This window comes from Camellia sinensis, chromosome 12 (genome assembly GCF_055761805.1).
Source record: "Camellia sinensis isolate YWXY chromosome 12, ASM5576180v1, whole genome shotgun sequence".
In the NCBI taxonomy this organism is placed as follows: Eukaryota; Viridiplantae; Streptophyta; class Magnoliopsida; order Ericales; family Theaceae; genus Camellia; species Camellia sinensis.
The window spans coordinates 61,779,794-61,793,118 of record NC_138972.1 but is presented as its reverse complement, the minus strand read 5'-3'; the positions used below and the strand labels follow the sequence as shown (position 1 = coordinate 61,793,118).

Sequence of the window (13,325 nt, the reverse complement as noted above, 5' to 3'; positions counted from 1 at the left end):
ATTTTATTTTATTAAATATAATACATAATCAAATCAAATCAAATATTTGGAAGGTAAATATGTTATTTTACAACTTAATCCGCATGAGATACCAATCTCACCATTTCCATCCCATATTTGCTAAGACACAATAATTTAGCATATATAGCCGCCGTTTGGAAAGTGAGTTGGCTTTTTGGCATTTTGACTTTTTTGACTATTTTAGTATGGGGCTAAAAACCCTGGTTTGGGAAGAGCTTTTTAGTTTTTTTGACTTTTTGGTAAGGTGTCTTCATGTTAAATTACCAAACTGCCCTTCAACTGTGTTTTACATGTCAACTCATTGCTGGTGGTCCTCCACGTCAGATTGTTTAGACCGAAATTGTTTTTTTTTTTTTTTTGTTTTTGTTTTTTTTTTTTTTTGAGGTTTGGATTTGGCATATTTTGATGTTTTTTTTTAAAAAAAAAAAATTTATGTTTTTGTCATTTTTCTTTTTTTATACATTAATTACTTCTTGTTCTTTAATTTACTTTTTTTGTCTTATTTATTTTTATTAGTATACAATAACTTTTTTTCATTTTTCAAAAATGAGTTTTCATGTGTTTTATTTATTTGTAAATTACGTGGCGAATGGTAATTTATGTTTTTATGTTTTTTTTTAAAATGTTTTTGAACGAGGCGTATTTTTGTCGTTATTTTTTTTTTAATTTACGTTTTTGTCATTTTTTTATTTGTACACATTAATTTGTTTTTATATTTCAAAAATGGATTTTCATGTGTTTTATTTATTTGTAAATTACGTGACAAATGCTAATTTATGATTTTTTGTTTTTTTTTTTTTTGATGAGGCGTATTTTTGTCATTTTTTTTAATTTACGTTTTTGTAATTTTTTTTTTTATTTGTATACATTAATTTGTTTTTATATTTGACAAATGGGTTTTCACGTGTTTTATTTATTTGTAAATTACGTGGCAAATGCTAATTTCTATTTTTATGTTTTTATTTTTTATTTTTTGGATGAGCTGTATTTTTGTCGTTCTTTTTTTTAAATTGACAAAATTGTCAATTTTCTTTTTTGTATACATTAATTTGTATTTATATTTCAAAAATAGGGTTTCATGTGTTTTATTTATTTATAAATTACGTGGCAAATGCTAATTTCTCTTTTTATGTTTTTATTTTTTATTTTTTATTTTTTTGGATGAGCCGTAAACTTTGTCGTTCTTTTTTTTAAATTTACGTTTTTGTCAACTTTTTTTATTTGTTTACATTAATTTGTTTTTGTTTTTGAATAATGGGTTTTCATGTGCTTTATTTTTTTTTTCCAAATTACGTGGCAAATGCTAATTTCTATTTGCAAATTTGTTTTTTGTTTTTTGTTTGATGAGACTTATTTTTGTGGTTCTTTTTTTTTCATTTACGCTTTTGTCATTTTTTTTTAATTTGTATACATTAATTTGTTTTTAGTTTTCACAAATGGTTTTTCATGTGTTTTCCTTATTTTTAAATTATGTGGCAACTGGTAATTCATGTTTTTAACTTTTATATTTTTATATTTTTTACTTTGTTTTTAATTTGTTTGGTTTTTTGGGAAAAATGTATTTTCATGTCATTTATTTAAAATGATGTGAAAATTCATATATTGCTGTGGCACATGACTAAAAAATGAGGTTTGTTTTGGTTTTCTATTGTTTTCAACTGGTATTTTTATGTTTTTAATTGACGTCGCACATGATAATTTATGTATTAGTTTTTTGAATTTATTTTTCTTATTTGTTTCACCTTATTTTCTTTTTCGAAGAGGCTTTTTTCTATGGTTTTTGGTTTTTCAAAGTTAGGCACATCACAAACTGAAAGGGGTTATATTCCCGTGTAAACACATACATATTGTACATGATAATATATTTGAATACAATCTGTTCCACGCGTGTTACCAATGTTACAACCCTACGAAAATTAGGTCGACTATTATATATTTCCTAACGTTCTGTTATTACGCAAGTAACATAACTTGTCGCATATGCGAAGGCACACCAATGCCATATGCGAGTCCTCATCCCCAACCATTAAACCATCATCGTCGTGTTCAACTTCTGGTATGGCATTTACTATTGTCATAGCCTCTTCTTCGTCACAGATTGGGTGAACAGTTGTTAGATCACCTGTGTTTCGTCGTATATAATTATGTAATGCCATTGACGCACCTACTAACTGAACATGCACATTTGCAAAGTCATACCGAGGCATGTCTCGAATAAACCCCCATCGATTTTTCCAGGCACCGAAAGTGCGTTCCACCACACTGTGTAACGACGAGTGAACTTTGTTAAATAATTCCCTTGTCGTGTTTTCCGTCTTGTTCCGTTGAGTACATTGGAATTCTTATTGGTGGTAACGGCTGCCTTTGAATGGTGCTAGGTAACCTATCCGGTTTGGATAGCCAGAATCGACAAGATAATATTTTCCTGCAAACAGGACAACAATGTATGACACCAAAAACAAACATTGTGCTTCATTTTCAAGTAACGCTATTTGACAAAAAATTATAGCCCAATCAATTCAGAATTCATGGCACTGTGTTACCTTCTTCAGGATGTGGAAATGGGACATTGTTATTTGTTAATATCTCATTAAAGGTGCGACTATCATGCATACTTCCTTTCCATCCGCACGAAATGAAGATGAAACACATGTCAAAATCGCACGCGGCCATGATATTTTGCGTGTGACAGTATTTCCTACCAAAATATGTTGCCGCATCTAGGCCCATAACCCATGCACTTACATGTGTTCCGTCTATTGCTCCAATACAGTCCTGCAAACAACCCAATTGTATTGTTACTTAAACGGGTAACAAGTAATGGTCATTTTCATACGTCACGTCCAGTTAATAATAAAAACAAAATAACTTCACTTCGCACTTATATGTCAATAATGTTTTTCAGTAGTACCTTGAACGGTAGGTATTTATATTTAGACCGCACGTATAGATGTATACGATGCTGATTGTATGTGGGCCGGCAATGAACAATAGTGAACTCTTTCATAGAAGTTAATACGTTATGCAGGTGCCGAGACATAGTCTCCCCTGAATGTTGGAAACGTTCTTGGATTTGCCGATTTTGCATCCTTTGCAACACATGGATAAACATTGCAACGCTTTCTTCAACAGCTAAGCCATGTGGACATTGCCGTACTTGTAACCCAAAATCATTTACTAATGTCTCACACAAAGCAGCAAAAACTTCCTTCGCCATGTAAACATTTTCCTCAAATCGACCCATATGGCCCGCATATAGTTCGCATATCCATGCATGCCCGGTCAATATCGAAGTGCGACATGGCGTTTTAGCCATGTGTTTTTCGTACCACTCTGTCGCATACTGGCATGCTTGTAGAAATGTCCAGTTGTTTTCTTGTTGCAGCTGTACGGCCATTTGATTAAGCATTTCCCTTAAATCCTCATTGTTGCTTCCATCCCAGGGATTCATCACGTCTTCGTTGATGCGAAACCTACAAGAGTGGCACTATTTCAATCAGTTTTCACGTGATTCATTGACTCAAATGTAATAACAGTTTGCAATTACAGAATGTCGACATTGTTTTTAATGTAAGTAATGCCGTCACCGATGTCATTACTAACACATAATGATATGAATTGAACAGATTGTGAACATGGTCGTTATTGTTTACAGAGGGGACTATGGTGGTAACAACCACAAAAAATGACGTCAAACTAACATAATAGTTTTCCTCGCAAAATAAAGACATACGAAAGCTAGCAAGAAAACCGTCGTTGCGCATTTCATTGCCATACATTCAATTAAAACAGAAGCATCCCATTCCTTTCCCAAAAAATGCACAACCATGCTTCCATTCTATCTACGACAAACTTAACTAAAAGTTTTGTTCACCATAGCTAGCAAGAAAAAAAAAAACAACAAGGAAGGAATAAAAACATGCAAACACAACCATCCTGTTTTAATACAGTGCCAACAATAACATAAGTAAAAGTTTTCAAAAGCAAGAGAAGGGCAAGCATCTTCAACAATCCTAACACCGCTACATCACATCTAGCGAGCCCCAAACAGGTTCGCAAACGGTGCCGACGCAGTACACTGGAGCTGCTTTTGTGTAAGCCACCCTATGATGTGGTCGTCATCACGCTGGCACATCATTACCTCCAGTAATCTGCGTTGTCCATAAGTGTCGAGGTGAAATGGAATAGCAGTGTACCAATTAGGGATGGAATAGTCGTCAGGCGATGCATGCACTTCGAAATAGTGTGCATCGATTCGTTGCCTGTGAGGTGCCTCACTGTAACCTGCTGATTCTTCGTACGCACCACATCTGTTAGATTGTTCATGCTTTCCGCAATAACTGATGCTTCACTTGTTACCTTCTTCGACTTTGAAACACTTGTTGATGGCGTCTTTCTCCTTTTCCCCTTTTCAATCGAAACAGGCTCCAGTGAAGAATCTGAATCCACGTCCTGTACTCCTGCGGGTATCGAATCAGCAAATGGCTGGGCTCCCAAACTATGCACAGAATCAGATGAGTCATCAGCAGCTTCAGGAAGTTTCTCTCCCGGGGTCCAATGGTGCTAACCAGTAGCTGATGCCCCCATGAAGACCGTCTCCATCAAGTCACGATGTTCCAAGATTTTTTTCCTGAACTTGGCACACACCTTGTTTATCTGCAGAAAGGGAGATATATGAAAGAGAAAGACGTTACATTTCATATAATTAATTAAAAGTTAATTAAAAAGGTTAAAAATGTACTGGTAACAGACAAATATGAAACTTGTTTGTACATGTACTTACCGATTCCATCTTGTCCCACCACTCCTCAGCTGCTTAAAACATACCGGTGTCACAGTCAAACCCTATCCCTAACACTCCTTTGCTTGAATCCATCAACTTTGTCCACGCTTGCCACTCTTTTTTCAAACTCATGTATTTATTCTTCAACTGTTTGAGGCCATGTTTTCTTTCTTTTTTTTTCTCAAATTTCCTGGCCAACGACTTGTACCCAGCTTGGCTAAGGACTAGGAATGGCCGGTTTCCTTTTGTAATCTCATTTGCAATCAATTGCAGGAAAACTCGGATTGAGTCACTGTCCCATGAGGCCTTGTGGCTGAACTGAGTCTGTGTCTCTTCAAGACTGCTTGACTTCTCTGTGACAATGCCTTTGCTTTTGGATTGAGTACGCGGCGAAGTACGTATGGAAACCATTACGAATGTACGCTTACAAAAGGTCACATGACTATATGTGGTTGTTACATTCAAACGTATAAGCCGATAGCAGAATAATTTAAATTGGTTGCATTATGGAAGAATCTATGCCCATGAACAATAAACAGATAAATAGGATGCTAAATTAGAGATCATATAACCATTGCACATTAGTAACAAAAATAAAGAAACATGGAACTACGCGATGCACATAGGCATGATAATCATTAATACCAATAACCTTTCCTAGTGGAGGAACGCAAAACAAGATTATAGTCATACTAAAACATACTACTAACATACTAACAACCTCGTAACTTGGTTGTACATACTACCAACATCCTAATGTTGCTTACATACGCAACAACAAAATGACAACGACAATGCATAGCACATAGACAACGGTCTTAACGACACGCAAGGAATGTTGAATGTGTATGACATCATCCCGTAATTGCATGACAATTTCGTGTCTGGATGACGCATAGTCCGTGCTCTCTCGCCTTGGTTCTTCGCACCAACCAATCCAACTGACACAGGGCTAACGAGTGCAAATGATGAAATTATTAGTCAACGGGTTCTTAATGTTCATGTAGTTATGACCGATAATGAATTGGGCACTCACCACAGGGCGGGGACATGCAAAGTAGGGATGCCCTGGGTTTTTGGTGGACCTTGAAATCTTAACAATACAGGGGCCATGTCCACAGGCACACATTCGACGTGGCCATGTACTGGAAGTTGCACTAGAGGTAAACAAAGCCATGCTATGAACGACAAACATTCGAAAGTAACAATGAATCATAGTAGTCATTAGTTTATGATATCCATACTTCAGGTTAAACATGAAATGAACACGCTAATGCACAAATTTCATATGATGGGTATACAAACTTATTATTTCATTCATTTAATATTAACCGTACTGCACCCTACAAATTATGGTTTCATTGTCTAAGAATCTCAATAGAAAGGTAAATCTCTAAATTCCTTTTCAAACCTAACAGATAAAAAAGGCATGAACACCATGTGTTTACATGAATCAAATTAAGAATAAGTTTTCAAATTAAGCCAATTTTATGTAAATTATAAATTCATAATCAAATTAGAATTCAATTAAATTTACAAGAATCAAAATGATTATGTACAAATCTACTGTCGTAATTTGATTTCATTAATGAAATTGATTTTGTGAAAGTAGTATTCATCCATACCTTTGTATAGTGGTGAACTTATTTATTAACCCATATGCAGTTGCACACATGGGATATAAACATACCCAAAAAAAAAAAACAATCATAATATATGGAACATAGTAACGAACACCGTGTGTTTACATTATCAAATTAAGAATTCATGTCATGGCAAAATCAATTAATTACAAATTATACATTCGTGATCAAAGTAAATCAATTACAAGTACATGAATGAAAATGGTAACGTAGAAATACGAAGGTGCTAGGTAACCATTAATAAAAGTTATTTTTGGAAATTATTATTCATCCACATGTATTACAGTGGTAAACTTCTTTTCAAATTAAATTTGTGAAAATCAATTTTTATTGTTGTTAATTAAGTTTTAAAAATCGATTTTGGCTTATTTCTATTTTATGTTATTCATCCACGTTCTATTATCCATATGCACTAGCAGACATTGGAGATATACAACCCCAAACCAATAATAACAATGCAAATATTAATAATAATACAAAGCCATGAACACCGTGTGCTTCCTATGAATTTGCGTCGAGTAAGTGCAAAGGCTTCAGATTGGGTGAACAGAAGCATAAACTGTTGGATACGTTTAAATTCCCACACAAGATGTTCCAAAAAGAATAAACTACTTCATCAAAATTGTCCGATTTGGCAGTTTGCAGCGTAGATTGATCATGCATTTATCCCCCAAACAGATGTATATGTTCATTCTTTTTTAATTTACTTCCCTTACATTTGTATAACAACAACTGAAGAATAGATTTCTTTATTAATGAATAAGATGTACATGTTTCTGTTTCTCAAATGAAGACAGATTGTTTTAAGAATCTCAACAGATGTATAAGAACAGGTTGTTAAGGTTCTTCATATGTATCTGTGTTTAAATTTTTACCATGGGTTGATCTATATATATATATAAGAACAAATTTATATATCTCTGCCCTCATGTACATGTTTCTGTTTCTCGAATGAAGACAGATTGTTTTAAGAATCTCAACAGATGTATAAGAACAAGTTGTTAAGGTTCTTCATATGTATCTGTTTTTAAATTTTTACCATGGGTTAATCTATATATATATATATAAGAACAGATTTACATATATCTGCCCTCATGTCTATGTTTCTGTTTCTTAAATGAAGACAAATTGTTTTAAGAATCTCAACAGATGTATAAGAACAGGTTGTTGAGGTAATGCCATATGTATCTATTTTTAAATTTTTACCATTGGTTTATCTATATATATATATATATATAAGAACAGATTTACATATATCTGCCCTCATTACGAACAGATTTACAGATTTATATATAAGAACAGATATATATATATATATATATCTGCCCAAAATATGTGAAACCGTAATGAACCCAAGCACCACGGTAAACAAACAGATCGGTAATGAACCCAACCGGTAATGAACCCAAAATGTGTCAACTTAATTTAACCGTAATGAACCCACAGGATATTCAAAACACAGAGTCCACACTTTCTTTGAAATTTGAAAAAAATTTGTCTTTAACAGAGAAAGGGATTCCACACATGAACCCTAAGCAGATCGGAAGCAGGGGACGGATTTACGCGAAAAGGGAAACGAAATCAGAACTGCCATAAAGCATTACCTGAAGATCGGTGGTGTTTGAGAGGGTTCATTCTTGTTCGCCGCCGCCAACGTACGCCCCAACCGTTCGATTTGCCGACCTGTTTGTAAGTCTTCTTTGAGGCCGCAAATGCGTACTCCGGTGCCGATCGCCTCTGCGAAGCTACCTCAGATGTCGTTGCCGCTGGTATACATTAATCGCCTCCTTCGCTTGTTGTGTGCCCTAGAAAGGTTGTGTGTGTGGTGAGGCGTTGGGCCTCAGACTCAGAGGGAACAGTCAGGGTATTTTGGTAAATTTACCCCAATAAGGGTTTGAACCCAACCCGTGATTTCTGTTTTGTCTCCATTTGGCTAAATTAGCCTTTTTTGTCCGGACGTAACTAATTTAGCCCCGACTTGGACTCTTGCCTAGTAATTCGCAACCCAACAATAGACTCCATAAATTGGAGTTCAATCTCTCTTTCAATCCTTCTAAGCAAATACTCATAATTTTTTTTATTAATTTATAATTGTTTTTTAAAAACCTTATTAAAGTATCCATCATTTCACTCGTACAATGGCTTCAATTTTACTTCCACAAACAACATCCCAATACATGAAGTATATTACTTCCACAAACAACATCCCAATACATGAAGTATAATGCAACGAAATTGAGGGTTTGTTTGGCAATGACTTTTTTAGTTAATTTTTTAGTATTTTTTAATTTTTTTAGCCTGAGACTTTTTTATTTGTTTGGTTTTCTAGTTTGGCTTTTTAGACTTTTTTGCATTGGAAATGATGTTCCCAAAGTGAAATGACAAAATTGCCCCCGACTTGGAAATGATTTTTTTTGACTTTTTGTTTGTATATTGGTCAATTTGATAATTTTGCATCCCAACTCAAGTGTTTTGGCATTTTATAATTTTGTAACTTTTTTTTTGTCCATATGTGATTATCTAGTCCCGCAACAAATGTCAAATCGGAGCTCAAAAAATTATTGGGATTAGTAACCAGAAGTTAACTTTTAATTCATTTTGGATTATATCATCTCTCATATTTTTTATACGTTTTTTTTAAAAAAAATTAAAAAAATCAAAAAATTAACTTTTTACTATCTTTTTAAAATAACCTTAAATATTATTGAGCAACCACTAATTAAACAAATAAATATATAAAATAGTCACTGTGTTCAAATTACGAGGTGGCCATACAACTAGCACTCACTGAAGGATTTGATTTCCTATCGGGATTTGTAATGTAGGATTGAGGAAAATAACTCGCTCACCATAATCTCTTACAAGTGTATGCAAAAACATAATTACATGTGAACTACTTGGATTTTTACTAGTTTTTCCTTTATTAACTTAACTTATATTCCAATTCTATTAAGTTGATTCACCTCCGTCAAATAAAAGGAAAATAAACTATTAAAAAAAATGTAAAACATCTAATATGACACGTAAAACGGTGCAATTAATGTAACAATAAACAAGTTTCGTATTTAGACTCATCATTTATCTTTATTTGATTAATAGTGAAAGAATTAATAATCTCATGAATTAATATATGATTAATTATTCAATCAAATTACTGAAATAATCATTTATTATGTATTTATTTTGTTTTTTTTTGGTTTAATACCTGAAATTATGATCTCTAATCCCTCTTAATATTAAAAATTGGTTAATTTTATCAGATTGAATGTTCATCGTACATATATTTCGATTAATAAAATTTATAATTAAACAAGAGATTATAAGTTCATGAACTAACAATTTTAATTATATGAGATAGTCCTATTAATCAAACATGTAGATTACACTAAATCCAACCTTATGACTAGAGATTACTAGTCTCAATCTCTTGCGTATCAACGCTGTCCCTTCAAGCTTATTGGACCGAAATTGTAGCATATTTGCCCACTACGGGCCTAAATCCCAAATTTAAATAACTCCAACACTCAACATCCGAATTAATCTCATAATGCCAGGCCTAAAGCCTAAAGCCTAAAGCCTAAAGCCCAAAGCCCAAAGCCCAAAGCCCAAAGCCCAAATCAAACAGATTCTAAGCATGAATCAATACCCATTATTTTTCAACAAATGAATGAGCTATAATCTTAATCGAATAATTTTATTTTATTATATTTATATGTAAATCATTCATAAAAAAAAATAAAAAAATATAATAATCATTGTCACATAACTTTATTATATTTATTTTCAAACAAATGAATGATCTATTTTTATAACTGTATTTATTAGGGGTGTCCGTGGTTCGGTTTGGGACGGTTTGCGGTTCGGTTTGGACCCGCAAGCATCTATGCGGTTTGGAAAAAAAGTCAACCCGCAACCGCACGCAATGCGGTTTGCGGTTTGTGCTGATAGGGTTCGCGGATGTGCGGGCGGTCGCGGACGGTTTGCGGATTGAACTTTTTTTTAAAAAAATTTATTTTTAAACTTTTTTTTTTTTTCTCATCTGCCAAATTCACGTGGCCTAAAAGAATCTACCAAGAATGCAAAACTATGAAGCAGAGCAATAAAGACCACAAAGAAAAAGCAATTCCAGTTGGCTAAGAAGAATCCTGAGCTGATTTTTGAATAATATTAGCAATGGCAACATGGAAAGACATTAATTATGCAATTCTTTTACATATATACATATATACATAGTAGAATACCTATACAACGAACTCACTCATACAGGAAGAATGTAAAAAAAAGTAACCAGTCATCAACATTAATTAAGCAATCTCTGATATCACTACATATACGAAGAATCATGTACACAGAGTGTAAGAGTAACAGTCAGTCCTCAATTTTTATACAAATTTATTAAGCATGAGCACTCAAGAAGATTTAAAAAAAAAATACAAAAAAAAAAAAAAAAACAAAGATCATTTTCTCTAAACTTCTTTGATATATATAAAACAGAGATTACAGAGCTACATATAACAAGCTACATTCAAAATAACAACTTCAATAACAAATTACAGATTATCAAAATAACAGATTACATATTCAATTTAATTCCAAGAAAAAAATTTAAACACACAGATTCAATTTAAACACACAGATTATCAAAATAACAGATTCAATTTAAACATACAGATTATAGATCCAAAAAAAAAAAAAAATTAGATTTGAACACAGATTCAACAACAAATTCAAACACAGATTCAATTCCAAAAATAAAAAAAACAGATCGAGAGATATCTGATATATATATATATATATATTGTAAAAAAAATTCAAAGATCGGGGCGAGAGAGAGAGGGGCTTACCTGTGAGTCGATCAGTGGTGCGATGAAAGAGTGAGCCGATCGGTGCGATGAGAGAGTGAGACGATGACGATCGGTACAGTGCAGAAGATGAACAACGAGAGTGAGAGAGACAATGATGAGATGAGAGAGTGAGGGAGAGAGAATCGTGTTTTTGAGTTTGAGAGGTAGATAGATGATTAGGGTTTTTTTGTTTTGTTTGTTATAGATGGGTGAGGTACGTGAGGTGAGATGAGATGAACAAACAGTCAGATTTGAAAGAGGAAAAAAAAAATTGTATTAATGCGGGCGGGTTGGGCGGGTGCGATTCAAACCCGCAACCCGTCCGCAACCCGAAATTTATATTAAATCTAAACCGCATTCTATTCTAATGTGTTTGCAAAATCGCCCACACGCATGCGGTTCGGATCAGGTAGGGTGGTTTAGGCGGGTCGGATAACCCTATGCCCAGCCCTAGTATTTATAATCTATTTTTTAAGAACAAATAAAATAAATTTATAAGATTATGAATATTAAATTAATTTAATTTTTTTCATAATTATCTATATATAAACATTATAAAACAAATGGTTCAGACAGTGACACTCGTAATGAACCAGAGTGTGATTATATAATTGCCTATCTATATGTATGATGGAAAAGACCCTTCTGTTTTCACCCAGCACTCCTGAAAATTCTATTAATAGCAAAATTGTGTTAGTAAAAAATATTTTAAAATTTTTTCAGAAACGATTTTTCAATATAGCAATTATTAATAACAACCATAGGAAAACTATTTTTCAGAAACATTTTATAAAAAAAAATATTTTTTTTTTTACCAAAACAAACGGAGTGTAAGACCAAAAGGCATATAATAACATCTCTCTTTTTGATAAAAACTTTGAAGAAAAGGAAAAAGAAAAATTGGAAGTATATCTTAATAGAATATGTTCCAATAATTTCAAAATGTCAAACAAAAAATCCAAAAATTGTAAATGTGTTTCGGCCTTGAGTCAAATATACACCATATGTTGGGACGGAGTTACCCTTGAGTCAAATATACACCATATGCTGGGACGGGGTTACCCTTTGCTCAAGGGTGGCCATGCCCCCTCCCTCCCCCACCATGTTTTTTTATAACCTTTATATTATGGGCAAGTTACATAAATAATCTCTATAGTTTGGGACTTATGTCACTTTAGTCTCTGACTTTTCAATTGTGACACACTTGACTTTGAATTTTGAATCTTATTTCAAATAAAGACAATTGAAGATATAATCAGATTTTTCAAGAGTAAAATTGTCAATTTGATAAAAAAAATAAACTAATTTGACCAAAATAAATATCAAACAAATATTTTTGATTTTTTAAAAATTATTTCTACCCACTAGAAATAAAATTATGTAAAATTGATAAATCTTTTAGACATTTATTTATTATTTTTACCAAATTAATTTTTATTATGTGTTTGGATGATGATCATGTAAAATTAATTTTAAAAAATTAATCATGTAATTTTTATTAATTTTACATAATTTTATCATTGGTGGATAAAAATAATTTTTAAAAAATTAAAAATATTTTTTTGACATTTATTTTGTCATATTTTATCAAATTGACGATTTTACCCTTAAAAAATCTAATGATATTTTCAATTGTCCTTATTTGGAATAAGATTCAAAATTCAGGGTCAAATGTGTCACAATTGAAAAGTTAGGGACCAAAGTGATAAAAGTCCAAAATTATAGGGACTATTAGTGTAATTAACCCTTATATTATATAATATTATATATATTTGAGAGATGGTATTTTATTGGCCCTTACTCAATTTTCAAGATAACTTTTAAGTATCAATATATTATTTGTAGAGCTATTCTACCAACTTAAATGTCACTTTTCATACTAAATTTAATAAAATATTATTTATTTTGACTAAATAAATACAAAATAGGAGATAAAAATAGAAGGTAATTAAACAAATCCTTTATGTATTTTTGTTTTTATTAATTATTGATATATTTTGATGTATTGCAACTTGTAAATTAGAATATAAAAAT

The 13,325-nt window shown here is 32.4% G+C and overlaps 1 protein-coding gene across 6 annotated transcripts; it reads right to left on the bottom strand.

Moving 5' to 3' along the window:
- Positions 1–1,824: 1,824 nt before the first annotated feature.
- On the bottom strand, positions 1,825–11,542 carry LOC114264775 (uncharacterized). Of its 6 annotated transcripts, none has more exons than XM_082898765.1 (4): positions 11,292–11,538; positions 2,933–3,494; positions 2,565–2,796; positions 1,825–2,446 (listed from the first exon to the last, which is right to left on the bottom strand). In XM_082898765.1, exons 2-4 carry the CDS (start codon positions 3,470–3,472, stop codon positions 2,364–2,366), a joined length of 855 nt encoding a protein of 284 aa, XP_082754891.1. In that variant the 5' UTR covers positions 3,473–3,494; positions 11,292–11,538; the 3' UTR covers positions 1,825–2,363. The 6 variants fall into 6 exon arrangements, 2 of the variants coding, with proteins under 2 accessions (XP_082754891.1, XP_082754893.1); XM_082898767.1 differs by lacking the exon at positions 11,292–11,538 and adding an exon at positions 8,052–8,835; XR_014346492.1 differs by lacking the exons at positions 1,825–2,446; positions 2,565–2,796; positions 2,933–3,494 and adding exons at positions 3,761–4,677; positions 4,805–5,756; positions 5,841–5,982 and having other exon boundaries at positions 11,292–11,540.
- Positions 11,543–13,325: the final 1,783 nt, after the last annotated feature.

What these genes read in the sequence shown, in the direction of transcription:
- LOC114264775 (XM_082898765.1), bottom strand. Translation starts at nt 3,472, where the DNA reads ATGAATCCCTGGGATGGAAGCAACAATGAGGATTTAAGGGAAATGCTT. An exon ending in ATAAATACCTACCGTTCAAG is followed by an intron (nt 2,797 to 2,932) that starts GTACTACTGAAA and finishes GGTTGTTTGCAG; the next exon opens with GACTGTATTGGAGCAATAGA. An exon ending in ATTTCCACATCCTGAAGAAG is followed by an intron (nt 2,447 to 2,564) that starts GTAACACAGTGC and finishes TCCTGTTTGCAG; the next exon opens with GAAAATATTATCTTGTCGAT.